Consider the following 13,082-nt stretch of genomic DNA (forward strand, 5'->3'; position numbering starts at 1 on the left):
TTTTCTGAAGATCTCTAATATCAAATGATTTTTAATGAAGTAAGCTGGTTCCATGGTCAATAACTTACACACTCTAGTATCTACTGAGCAGTTACATTTTTAGGGTAGTGAAGTGTGGAATTAAATGTTAGAATGTTTGTTGATAGAAAAATAATACAAGCCACCATGTATAATAAGCATGAATTTCTAATATAAAAATACTAGCCTCCATGCACTGACTTTACCTATCCCATTTGTAATAATAATTTCCTTTATATAATATTTATTAGATATGGCTGTAAAATGAGGATCTGCTTTAGCTTGACAAAAACATGGATTTTGATATCTTAAAGAAAGTCAAAAAGGGGAGATAAACCCAAACCAGCCTTTTCTGTTGCTCAACCTAGACAATGTGTTCGTTCCTTACTGATGCTCCAGTCTCATTTTACATTGTCCAAATGATCAAACCCACTAGGAAGTTATGTTTTTCGGAGATTAAAAAAAATTCGAAGAAAAGGAAACTTATTTGGGAAAAATAATATCACTAGAGAAATTTCATAAGTAGGTGCAATTGTAAAAAAAAGCTAGGAAGAATGCCTAACATCTCTGAATATGCTATTGGAGTAAGTTTTATAGATTTCCCTCTTGTAATCATCACAATGATCATTGTGGAAATAAAGCTTAAGTAATCACTAAATGTAGTTTAAGCATACAGATGCAAAATTACTTTAACTTACTACAATAATGTAATGTAGTTATTACATGATATCTCTTTTAACTGCTCATTTTAGTTTCCACCATATTTGCCCAGTTAGAAAGAAGCGATTTTTCTTAATTTCATTTACCACCTGCAAATAATCAATAAGTAGGTGTTCATCTTTGCTTCTTATACTTTACCATGCATTCAATGAGTTCTTCATTTACTCCATATTGCACAAAGTTCCATCCATCTGCTATACGTTGCATCGAGCGATCCTCTTAAGGCAGATAAATCTAAACAGCAACTCCCAGCGCACTGCTCTTTGATTGGTGTTTTCCCCCTTCTCTCACTTCAAGTACTCCGTCTGAATTTGGAGCTTTTCTGATGACTTTAGGTGACTTTTTTTTTCGTTTCACTCGCTCCTTTCATTGAAGGGTACTCAGAGAAGACAGATCAGAGCTGCAGGCACCACTTTGGTAGTAGGGTATGATTCTACCGTCAAAAGAAGCTGTTGAAACAAATATTGTCCATTCTTTATTATAAAGAGGTGCTGATTTCTTAAACCGATATCAAGTTTTCTCTGTTGAATAATAAGAAAGCATATGTACATTCACAAAATCTTCCACGACAACTTGTCATTCATCATATGCCTACCGGGAGATTTCACAGAATTTAGTTAAAAAAATCAGAGTTTACTTCCACAAAAGAATATAGCGGTATTGATGGTTGGTATACCAGTAGTATTGCAAATCTAAGATTCAGTTATTCCACCACAGAAATAGCTACAGTGAGCTCTTCTTGGGGATCATTCGACGAATTTTCATGCATGACCTGCTTAGAAAATGTCAGCACTTGCTATATGCCTAAACATAGCTGGTAGTATCCACCATCGATAGTGAGCCATCATCAAATGAATATTGGTGTGATTCAGCAGCAATCATGAAGCAAGAATCTCGTTACAGTGAAACAATTTAATGGCTGGAATGTGATGGACTTGTGCTTTATCTTTCTGTCACAACCTGTCTCCTAAACAAAGTAAAGTTGAAATGCTTCAAGGCGCTAACTTTCGAGGGCAGATAGCTCAACGTCCTTGGTGCAAGGCCGGTATGCTGCAAAGGTGCTGTCATTGGAGAAGGAACCTGGGTTGAAACATGTTATTCCTGTGTACTTGAAGGCTTTTTGTTCACTCTTGTCCCCCAACACTATCTGCAATTTAAATATGAAAGCAAGCATTTTTCCACATTAAACCTTCAAAAATTTGTGTTTGTTATACGGCGGTGACATGCAGAGATGATACCGTATGTGGTGTTGGATACAAACGGAGGCAGTGGTCATAGTTCCAGATGATAGGCTGCACAGTTAGAGGCAAGGGGCAAAGATGACCTTGATGAGTAATGGTGGCCACAAGCTGTGACAAAATGATTCCATTAGCAGAGACTCAAAATTCTTCAATCTTCTGTTTATGAGGAACATATGAAAGGGAAAAAAATCAACTCACATGCTCAAATGGATCGCTTGTTTCTTCTGTTGAGGGAGGAATCAGAGAGGAACGACGCATTCTGTAAAGTAGATCTTGCCGGAAGAATACAATTTCTTGGGTGTAAAATTTTATTCTGGAAAGTCACCGCATAGGATTTTGAGTCAGGGTATTAAGGGTTAATCCAATTGGTAAGTCTAAGCCATTCTTGTTTCTAAAGGATAATATGACTGGCAAAAAATGACAAATGCAGTAAGGTCTGAAATATAAGATTCATTACCAACTCAATTAGGAAACAGCTTTTCAGAATTACATCTTAGCAAGTCAGAAACATGTTATCTATAACAGCAATAGTTTGGTATCTTGTAAGTGCAAAAAATATTTAGTCACTCTGTAACTAAGAATGGAAATGACTAGCTAGTCACTATCTGAGCAATTCATTTTGTGAATACAGCTTCTCCGCAAGCAAAAGCAATTAAATTTTGAAATAATACAAACAGCGTACAAAGAAGAAATATAGATTGTTACACTTAATAAATAGTATATGTAGTTTCAAATCTGACCTGCAAGGATTGCTCGAGAAAATTGCATTGGGAATGTGCTTCTGAAGGTCTTCCATTAGATACTTTGGTAACGAACATCTTGGAAGAACTTTTGATGGACCTGTAATGGTATGCCTTATGTTGGACTTGAGGGATCACAGTATGATCATTCATGTGCATGTAAAAGTATTAGAGCAACAGCAAGCAGTAAAGAAATGTATTTGTTTTAATTTGGTAGAGATTGGATATGGTTGTTTGAAGTCAAAATCCAACTGAACCATCACATATAGTTTGGAACAAAGAAAGGAATAAGATCAATATAACCAATTCAAATGAGCTACCAGCTCAATAGTATCTATGGATAAAGAAACCTTGCAGAAAACTAACAAACATATAATCTAATAATACCTGCATCATCAGGACCTGGAATAAACAAAAATCGGCTTTGTTCTTTCAGTCTTGGGTGAGCTTCAATCATTTCCCCAAGCTTTCCAAACTGCATTCTGCATGTCTTTGGCTAGTTATATATCTTTATTTCTAATGGAAAATGGTTAAATATCAACAAATTGTGCCGATAAATATTAAATTTGCTAAGATGTAAAAATTTGGTTCTACAGTAGCAATGGACAAGTTTATAAAGATCCTTCACCTGAGACTTGAGAAAGAATGGAAAGCAAGATTACAGGGGCGAGAGCAGAAATTTCCCATTAAGACAAATAAAGAAGGAACCACCTCCACACTGTCATAACCATCCAAGACCACAGCTAGCTTTTCCATAGTCTTCTCTACGAAAATAAGAATGCTGATTGTTCTGAGAAAAAGTGTTGATTATTTAGTGATAGATAATCATGAGCTCGTGAATTACCTCATCATTGTCCAGCCAAACATCAGAAAGGATGACAAACATGTCATTCACTGCCTTCTTTTCCAGTTCTGACAATCTAAGCTATTTGATATTGAAGAAAAAAAAATCAGCAAATTGAAAAATATTTAATTTTAATAGTTATAACAAGGCTTATTTGAGCATACAGTTTCTTCTGTTGACAGTACACCACCACCAAAGAAGTCAAGTCCCATGAGTAGCGACAGTGAAGCTTCTCTGTCCTCCAGAGGTGGAAACCCACATGTATTGACCTACATATCAATCAGATTTAGTTAGCTTAGTTGAGAACTTGAGATTGTCTGTGTATTTAAGATTTAATTTGCAATGAATAAACCAGAAGAAGTAGAAGCATAATAGCAGTTTTCTTCAAATTATTGAAAACTTGTCTAATTATTCTCAATTTTTTGCCTAAATGAATCTACATTTTTCAATTAAACAGGTTGTTCAAAAAGTAATCAATTAATTTTGATTTATTAAGAAATTTTACAATTTATACATGATTGTTCATGACTAATATGAGAAACCTTAAATAACAAATTAATAATGCTATATGCTGTCGGTTTTATTTTTGCTATTATTCATTATACATATCTCTCTTGTGCTTGTTTCGAGTAAGCCTATGTATAAATGTATTGTTAATGTCACCTTCTTTACTTTTGTTATTTTTATGTTTTAAATTATATGAATCCTTTCTGAACTTTTGCTTTTTTATTTTATTTTTGAATCTTTAGCTCTAATTGCTCCCAAATGCCAAACTTGTGATTATGAGAAGCAATACCTCTTCATCATTATGTACTAATTTGAATTCTGCTACAGACTGTTGTGGAGAAAGGAACATTCCTTTCATCTGCACAGGCAGGCTGTGGAAGTTGAGAGTCAAATAATTGGTTGTTTTTATATCAGGCCATGACTAATGGTTAGTAAGTTTTGTTAGACTGCTGAGGAGACTAACAACTGTGAGTAATGATGAGAAAACCTCTGGGATCTCCATCAGTTTAGTAACTCCATGTGCAACATCTCAGAATTCCAATAATTAGCTGTACCAAATCTTATTTTGTGGTTACTTAATCACTAGTTTCTAGTATTACACTACCCAAAAGTTGAGAATTTTGCTTGAGTTTTGAACTGGATTCTTTGGCTTGCAACCTGCATATTTCAGAAAGGAACGCACTTAAATCAATTGCCTTCTTCATACTTCATCCAGATTCCAGATTCTTTCGAATTTTAGGTTCTTGGAGGTCTGCCCCTCAAATTACAGGAGCTAATGCATAACAAGCCTTCTAGGATCTGTGTGCCCAATCAAGCTGCCCAAAGCTGCATTAGTAATGAACAAAACACCAATTTCAGGAGCATCAAAATCAAAGATGACTTGATTGTAAGATATTCACGAAGCTTCATGGATCATATTTTGAACCATAAAGGTAAGCATGTATGTTTGGAATATTATCCGCTTGAGTTCCATATAGCAAAAGCTACATTGTTTTGGCCACCTAGCTCTTGCATGAGTTACTCTCAACCAAATCTCCAGCAGATTGTATATTCCAGCCTAACAAGATTCACTGAATTAGAATCAAAGACATATCCACCAAATCTCACCATCTTCCCTAGACACCAGATTTGCTGCAAATTCCCACAATTTTTATTTGTAGCATACAAAATAATCCTTGCTTAGCTCTATTTTCTCGTTCAATCAGTTCAATTCCATATTCCCTCCAGTTCAAAGTACGTTACAGTACTGCACTGTGCTCAACCTCAGAAGGGGCCTAGAAATACTATTACTTTCCAACCAAGAAACTTCTGGTATTCTACTTGCAGCTTGCTTAATGAACACTTCACCATCCAATCCTATTTGTGGCTTGAAACATTGTCATAAACTAGATTTCTCATCCATCCAGTCATTATATATCACATGGAAGAAATATGTATAATCCATTATCACCATGTATTATTGCTATTATGAAAAAGAGAAGTTGTTCATTGTAAATCTGAACTCAGGAAATCTTTATGACACATGAAAATAAAAGCAGTTGCTCATCATTATGAATATCTTGCTCCTGCTAATTAATTCTTTCAGAAACAAATTTATGCATGTCAAAAAAAATTATCTAAAGTGTCATTATACAAGTTATGGAATGCTTCATTAAATAGCACAAAGTAGATTATATATATATATAAAAGAATTATCATGAAAACTCATAAAGGGACAAATAAAATGTGAGAAATGGAGAAAACAAACCTGAAAAATGCCATTTGAAAGCAACTCTCCTTCAGCTACAATTATGGTGTTCTCAACAAAGAATCCTGAGGTGATTTTGTGTTAAATATTAAGGAAAATAATCATTATGTGGCTTCATCTACTGAGGAAAAAACATTACAATAATCTCAGCTAAGATTTTGAAGAGACTGCTTCATTCAATTACCATTATAATAATTTAAGCTTCATTGTACCAAAAAAATATGGAATTTGAACAGTACAATATCTAATCACTTACGTTGTGCCTGAAAATGATATAATTGATAACAGAATATTAAGATCATGGGAGAAAAAGACATTAACTTCTGAAGCAATGAATCATATGGATGTAAAGGAAATTTAGAAATCTCTTCCTTCTCTTTTAGTCTTTCAGGATACAAAACACGAATTGTCTGCAAGATTCAGTAAACAGTAAAAGTGTAAATGGCATAGCAATGAAAATTTTTCCTGTATTGCATCATGATCCTTAAAATGACCATGAAAATATGATCAACAATAGCTGTACAGATACACATAACAGGATCAGAGCACAAGGAAAGGCTATTTAAAACTACTAAAGTATTCTATAAATATTATCAATCAATAGCTGTATGATTACATATAAAGGGATCAGAATACAAGAAAAGGTTATTTAAAACCAAGGTTTTAAAACCCATGGGATGGGGGCATCCCGGTTTTCATCCGGAACAGGACACCCCATGTCCCGCCCCGTCCCGATGGCTGTCCTGATCAGGCATCCCGATACACGCTTAGAACGCCGTTTTATATATATAAATATTATTTTTTGAATTTATCTTAAAGTTTTACTATTCTATTTATTGTTTAAATATATTTGAATTTTAAAAGTAATATATTTATAATAGATTGGTTCTATTTAATACTAATACTATAATGTATTATGATCTTCCAGATTAGTTATCTTGAAGTCCTATCACTGTTTTTCTTTTAACTCTCTTTCATATGACAAAATTAACCTCATAATTTTTTTATATGAATATTGGATACAACGATCTAGAATAGCTATATAGGCGTGAATCAAGTCAAAGGCTCAATTTCGGTATGATGTATGTTGATGCCATGTTGTGATTTTTTTATTTATAGTCGAGTGCGATGACATGGGTGCGGAATCCATATTGATACAATTGGACAGTGTCAAATCTGACGATTGATAACACGCCACACTACCCCTTGTATGTCACCAATTCCCGATTGCAATTGGATTGTGTCAAATCCCACGGTGGATAACACGCCACGCTACCCCTTGTATGTCATCAATTCCCGATTGCACGCTATCCACCATGCATATGCTCCAAGATTTGTCCTGGTTCACATGGACCTCATCACCTGAGTTTGACGTCGAGAGAAAATCCCGTATCAAAGCCCGAAAGCCTCTGAGCCCTCTTTCCTTCCCCTCCGATCCTCTCTCCTCCCTCCTCTCTCTCGGTTTGCTTCCTCATCAAAAAATCCAACGGCCTCTACCTCTCTTCTCTCTCCTCTCTCCTCCCTTTCCCTTCTCGAGTTATCCTCCCGATGTATCCTGCTCTCGAAAAACCAAAATCGAAAGAAAAAGACCATGCTCCCACCGGCAACGATGCCAATGCCAACGCACCAACAGAAAAAGAGGTTGGTATTCTCTTCTTCATTCTTCTCCCCTTCCGATGACGAATGACCCGTTCACATTCAGCAACAAAAAAATAGGGTTCAGCAATGAAAAAAAAATAAGGCACAATCACGACGGCCGTACCAACATCTGATCTGGCCAAGATGAAGATGGGACGGCCAAGACAGAGATTGGAAATGCATTTTAGGATCCCGCACCCATCTCTGGTGCCGGAATCTTAAAGGAACGGGATGGGACAGCCGGGACAGCCCCCATCCCTTCGGGACTTAAATCCTTGTTTAAAACTACTTAAGTATCATATACCTAGTAGTCACCAAATTAATATGAACAGTTACAAAGGACTGAATTTATTTCTTCTCCTTCAACTGTGGACTCCCTGTATAGCTGAAGGGCGAATATTCCATGCCATCTAAAGATTCATTACAAATATTTCATAGTCATTAATCTCAAAGCGAATTAAAGTAAAACTCTTGATGCCTAATGCCTTTCTGTCCTATTTTCACTTTTATCTCTGTATTTCATAACATAATTAATTTATGAAACAACAACAAGCTCACTCAGATTAAATGTAAACGCATGCTTTGCATGGCATTGGAGTTCCAAAAACCAAAGTAATTTTCCACCTTTACTGTCTCACAAGGTACTGCCCTCCTTAAGTTATCATTAATCCTTTCTTTCTTGTTAGATTTCTATCAAAACTATTTCCTCAACTTTAAGATCTCATTTTTCCAGACCAAAGATTTCTTTCTCATGTTTGTCTCTCTCACAAACTTCAATCACTTTCTCTCTTCTTGTTCAATCTCATGGACAGTCACTAGTTCAACTCTGTAAAGTCTCTCAATCCATGTCTTCCATCAAGTGGAACAAACTATCATTTCCAAGAATTAGTTCCCCTGCTAATTCTACATGTCAATGAACTCAATTTTCAAAATGAAATTATTGCAACTTCAACAGCCACAAAAACAGGAAAAAAAAAAAAGAATCTAAGTTCTGTGTAATGACTTAAAATGGATCAGTTCATTCTAAGACATGCACAGAATATAAGGATCCAGGAGCCCTAACCTTAAGGAAAACAATCAAAAACAACAAAATACTGAACATCATGAAAACATATGATAATTGTCTGAATTAGTTATATATAGTTTTTAATCCATACAGTGTTCGCATGAGGATAAGCAGTTCGACAAGAAGAGCGACAATATGGACTTGTCATTATCAGTGGATGATTAGAAGGTCATATCCTTTAAAAAAATACAAAAGAAGCATTGGAAAAAAGTTGTAGTTATGTGTGTGAAGATAAAATGAGCCTTTAACGGATCAAACTTTGTGTTTTAGTCAAGAGTGAAACACTGGGAAACATTGTCAGTGAAAATATGGCAAAATTACAGTTTCCAAATCAATGCGAAGTTCTGCTATGACATCACCATGCAGTTTGAAAGAATCTTGGTAATGTATATTTGAGAGAAAGGTGGTATAAAATGCTGAAACTGGAATACTAATGTCAAATGTAGTAATACTTGAAGAACAAATACCCAAATGTAAAAATTTCCATCACCCAGCAACCAAAGAAATAATAAATAAAGGGTGTCAGTAGCAGGTAAAAACAAATATTTCCTATTGTGTAATATGCCTTATAGAACATGCATTGGATGACATAACACTAAAATAATATAATCATCAAAGAAAAAGAAAAACATCACTACCACAAATTAAACCATCACTTGCAAGATAAGAATTCAGTCAAACATTCCAACCACAACCAGCCCATCAAACATATAATATGAAGAAAACGAATGGCATCAAGGATATTGCATTGGCTAAGTCAATTGGTACTGCTGCAGTAAGATCTTCCAAGAAGAAATGACCTTCTTCTAATTGCGATATCACTCCCATGATCCATCTCCTTCCAGTGCATCCAATCAAAGATTGGATTGGAGTTATCTACATTAAAAAGAACCAGCAGAAAAAAACCAATTATCTAGGTGTCCTCTTCAAAAGCATCCACGAAATCATCAATGCAATTCAAAACATTGGGTAAAAAGTGAACTCGATCAGTAGATCATGGCAAAACAAAGGCAGAGTTTTCAAAGGCTCCCAAGATACCTCACAACTCTCAGAATCTGTCATTTCAGTATCAAATGCTGGTCTGGAGAAATACTTATCACGAGATAGCCTCTGAAGCAGCAGCTGGTACCTATCCCTGTACAGGGCAGCTTTGTCCTCAGCTTCCCCATGGATCGGCAGCCTTCCCGTGTGCCTGAAAGATTAGAAGAAAATATCAAAAATTGCAAAGAATTAAAAAAAAATAAGCATGAATCGTGACCATCAAAAGATTAATCTATACCGAAACAGCCCAAAATTGTGAAATCCTTTTTCACAAATTTGACCCAATTACGAACTTCTCATGGAATTTTTATTAAAAAAAAAAAAATTGTAACTCGGAATAACCCTGATAATCATATAAATTGGGAAAGAGAAAGTGGCCGATAACCGAAAGATGAGATCTTTCAGAGCACTTACTCATAGAAGACTTTCTTAATGGGATCGTATCGGAACCTAGGGATCACGAAGGCATCGATCACACGGAGTGCCGCCCGGTTGCTGGCGACCGTGGAGCTCGGATCCACGGCGGCATCCGCGTCCAGCAGGAGGCTGACCACCCGATGGATCGCCTCCCGGTCCAAAATCGACGATTTAACTGCGAATTTTGATCCAAAAAAATGGATTTTTGGGGATCAGAAACGAGAGATAGACGAATAGAGAAGAGAAAAAGAAAGAAAAGGAAACGGGGAATAGTACGGGATTCCTTGTCGATCTCGTCGATGAGGAGGTCGAGGGCGTCGTCCTCAGCGTCCGGGAAGCGGGAGAGGAAGGCGAGGGCCTCCTCCAAGGCCTCCACTTTAAGGGTAAACCCTCGGAGCTTAAACTTTCGCTGGACCTTCTTCCGCGTTCCCGCCGCCCCCATCTCTCGATCGCTCGCGGGGTGTGTAAATGGCGGGAAACTGGAGGGTTATAAAAATAGGGGTAGGGATTTGGGCGGCAAGAAGAGGTAGAGCGGGAGGATCGCCTGCGGTGGGTACTAGACAAAACGCCGGTGAAGGGCCAATCTACTGCAACATTCACACGATGGCCGATTGTCATGTGATCTGGTACGTGTCGAGCTCTGAATCGGTGATGCCTATTACTTTTGGGCCTCAACCCGACTTAGTCTAACTGAGGTCATTGGTTAGGAGTTATGAGTAATTCTTTGTCCACCACGTCCAGTGGAGAAAACATGCATCACTTCGTCAAATTATATCATATAATATAATTAATTAGAAGATAAATATTTAATATAATTTAATTTTTTATCTCAAATTTTTGCTTATCAAAATATTTTTTTTTAATTTTATAATATCCAATTGCTTTTTAATAGGATGCAACGGAATTAAATAGAAAATTATAATATTTTATTAATTTTTATAATATTTCGATAATTATTTATAGAATACAACAGAATATCATAGGATACACACAGGATGTTACAATAATTATTAATTTTTATAATATTTTAATAATTATCTATAAAATACAATAAGATATTATATAGTTACAACAAAATATCACAATATTATTACGACGTCTTATAAATTTTTATGATATCTTAATAATTATTTATAAAATACAACAGAATACCATAATATTATTATGATATTCTTATTAAGATGTCATAAGATTACAACAAGATGTCATAATATTATTATAATATCTTATTAATTTTTATAATATCTTAATAATATTTTATAGAATACAATAAAATGTCATCGAGTAAAAAAAATATATGATAGATGATATTATTTTTTAAATATATAATAGACGGCGCTATTTTTGTTTTTTGGCAACGTAAATAAGTGCTTGCTAAATAGGTCCACGACGTTTTCCAAAGCGTTAGGTGCGCGCCGACTATGCAGGAGTGGGGAACCATCTTTGGAGTCCGACGACGCTTGTAGAATGGGGATAAAATTATAAGCTTTTTCACCTTTTTAAACACCGTCGGGTTCCAGCAGAAAGGGTCGTCGCAGTGGTATCTAACGGCATAGATGAGCGCGGCTAACATGCTTTTTTGCAATATTTATTTCCGTCGTTGGGAAACATGACACCATGGCCATTTGCGACCATTATAAGGTTTGTTAAACAAAAAATATTAAAAAAAAATGTAGAATCACGGAAATTCATGCATCAGGAGCGAGTGGCTTAAAATTCATGCATCGATCAGATTGTTAATAGATTGAGAGGTTGGATTTGTATCTTGCTACAAATTCAATTATGGGATTAATGATTCTGGGTATTAGAAAGTATCTTTCTACCTACGTGCGAACTTCGGATTGGCACAGAGATAATATAAACTGTACTGATGTCTAGTTTGGGAAAAAGTCTTAGATTTATTTTCTTATCTCGGTGAATCTCAGTGAATTAATAACTGAAGACTGAAACCTGTGAAGCAAGAGTTAGTGGCAAATGAATTGAACTGAGTACTTATAAACACCAATTGGACTAAATTAGCTCGTCATGCCTATGATGCACAAGGTAATATATAATGCTGATATTTGAAATTCACAAGCATAGAAAAATAAGCAATACCACCAATACTATGAGCACTCTTTATTGCTAATATCCTTTTCAAACAAATCTAACTCCCTAAGCGATAGTAACAATAATAAAAATAATAACTGCTGTTTAACATGTTCAATGTGTCCTATATTTTACAAGCCAGAACTACTTAGACAAACATGTTCTCATGTAGCAACCAAGTCAAGAGTTGGGTTACATTATGACCCAGATCTACTTAGACAAATTAACAAGCCTCTCTGTGACAGTATTTAATGTATGTTCTGTTTTGAGTGACATATTAATTTCAATGAAAATGACTCTCTCTCTTGGTCATACCTGTATATGGTCTGTTTTGAGTGACATATCAATCCATCATGGAAAGAACGTCTGTCCCAGTTTTGTCTGGAAAATTTTGCAAGGTCCCATTAGAGTTGTTTCGTTGTTACTTCAAATAAGGAATGGGATTCAACACAAGTGGAGCTCCCTGAATGGTCATCTGCTTTAGAAGCATGGCCATTAAAAACTAATCTTCAGGATTCATGCTGTCACAAGTAGCAGCAGCCAATATTGACAAAACAAAAGAATCCAATTTCATCAACATATGATCAAAATCTATTAAAACTTTTCCCCATGTTTGAACCAATATGAATGGGTTGAATTCTCCCATGATGGGCATGCAACACGTCCCTTAGTACTCCAATCAGATAAATTAGTATATACAGAAAAATCATTGATAGTCCATATAAGAGCTGTCCGTAATTTAAATGTTTGGCCGGTAGAAGTATCAAGTGCATCAATACCTTCCCATGATTGTTTCAATTCCTCTATTAAAGGTTGCAGAAAAATATCAATATCATTCTCTGGACTCTTATCATCTGGAATAACCATTAACAAAATTAATGAGGCTTGTTTTATGCAAATCCACGGTGGCAAATTATAAGAAATCAAAACAACTGATCAAGTGCTGTAGGTAGAACTTAAAATCCGAAAAGGATTGAAACCATCAGTAGCTAAACCCAACCTAATACTATAAACA

At 35.6% G+C, this 13,082-nt stretch overlaps 1 protein-coding gene across 1 annotated transcript; it reads right to left on the minus strand.

Annotated features, from left to right (window-relative positions):
• Positions 1–1,288: 1,288 nt before the first annotated feature.
• On the minus strand, positions 1,289–10,849 carry LOC140856483 (DNA polymerase epsilon subunit B-like). The gene is made up of 13 exons (XM_073253873.1): positions 10,256–10,849; positions 9,977–10,154; positions 9,560–9,713; positions 9,265–9,397; positions 5,818–5,894; positions 3,728–3,832; positions 3,564–3,644; positions 3,348–3,478; positions 3,107–3,201; positions 2,720–2,819; positions 2,178–2,292; positions 1,977–2,087; positions 1,289–1,885 (listed from the first exon to the last, which is right to left on the minus strand). The coding sequence occupies exons 1-13, from the start codon at positions 10,419–10,421 to the stop codon at positions 1,739–1,741; spliced, it is 1,593 nt and encodes a 530-aa protein (XP_073109974.1). The 5' UTR covers positions 10,422–10,849; the 3' UTR covers positions 1,289–1,738.
• Between the last annotated feature and the right edge of the window lie 2,233 nt (positions 10,850–13,082).

The sequence above is a fragment of the Elaeis guineensis genome, chromosome 3 (assembly GCF_000442705.2).
Source record: "Elaeis guineensis isolate ETL-2024a chromosome 3, EG11, whole genome shotgun sequence".
NCBI classification, from domain to species: Eukaryota; Viridiplantae; Streptophyta; class Magnoliopsida; order Arecales; family Arecaceae; genus Elaeis; species Elaeis guineensis.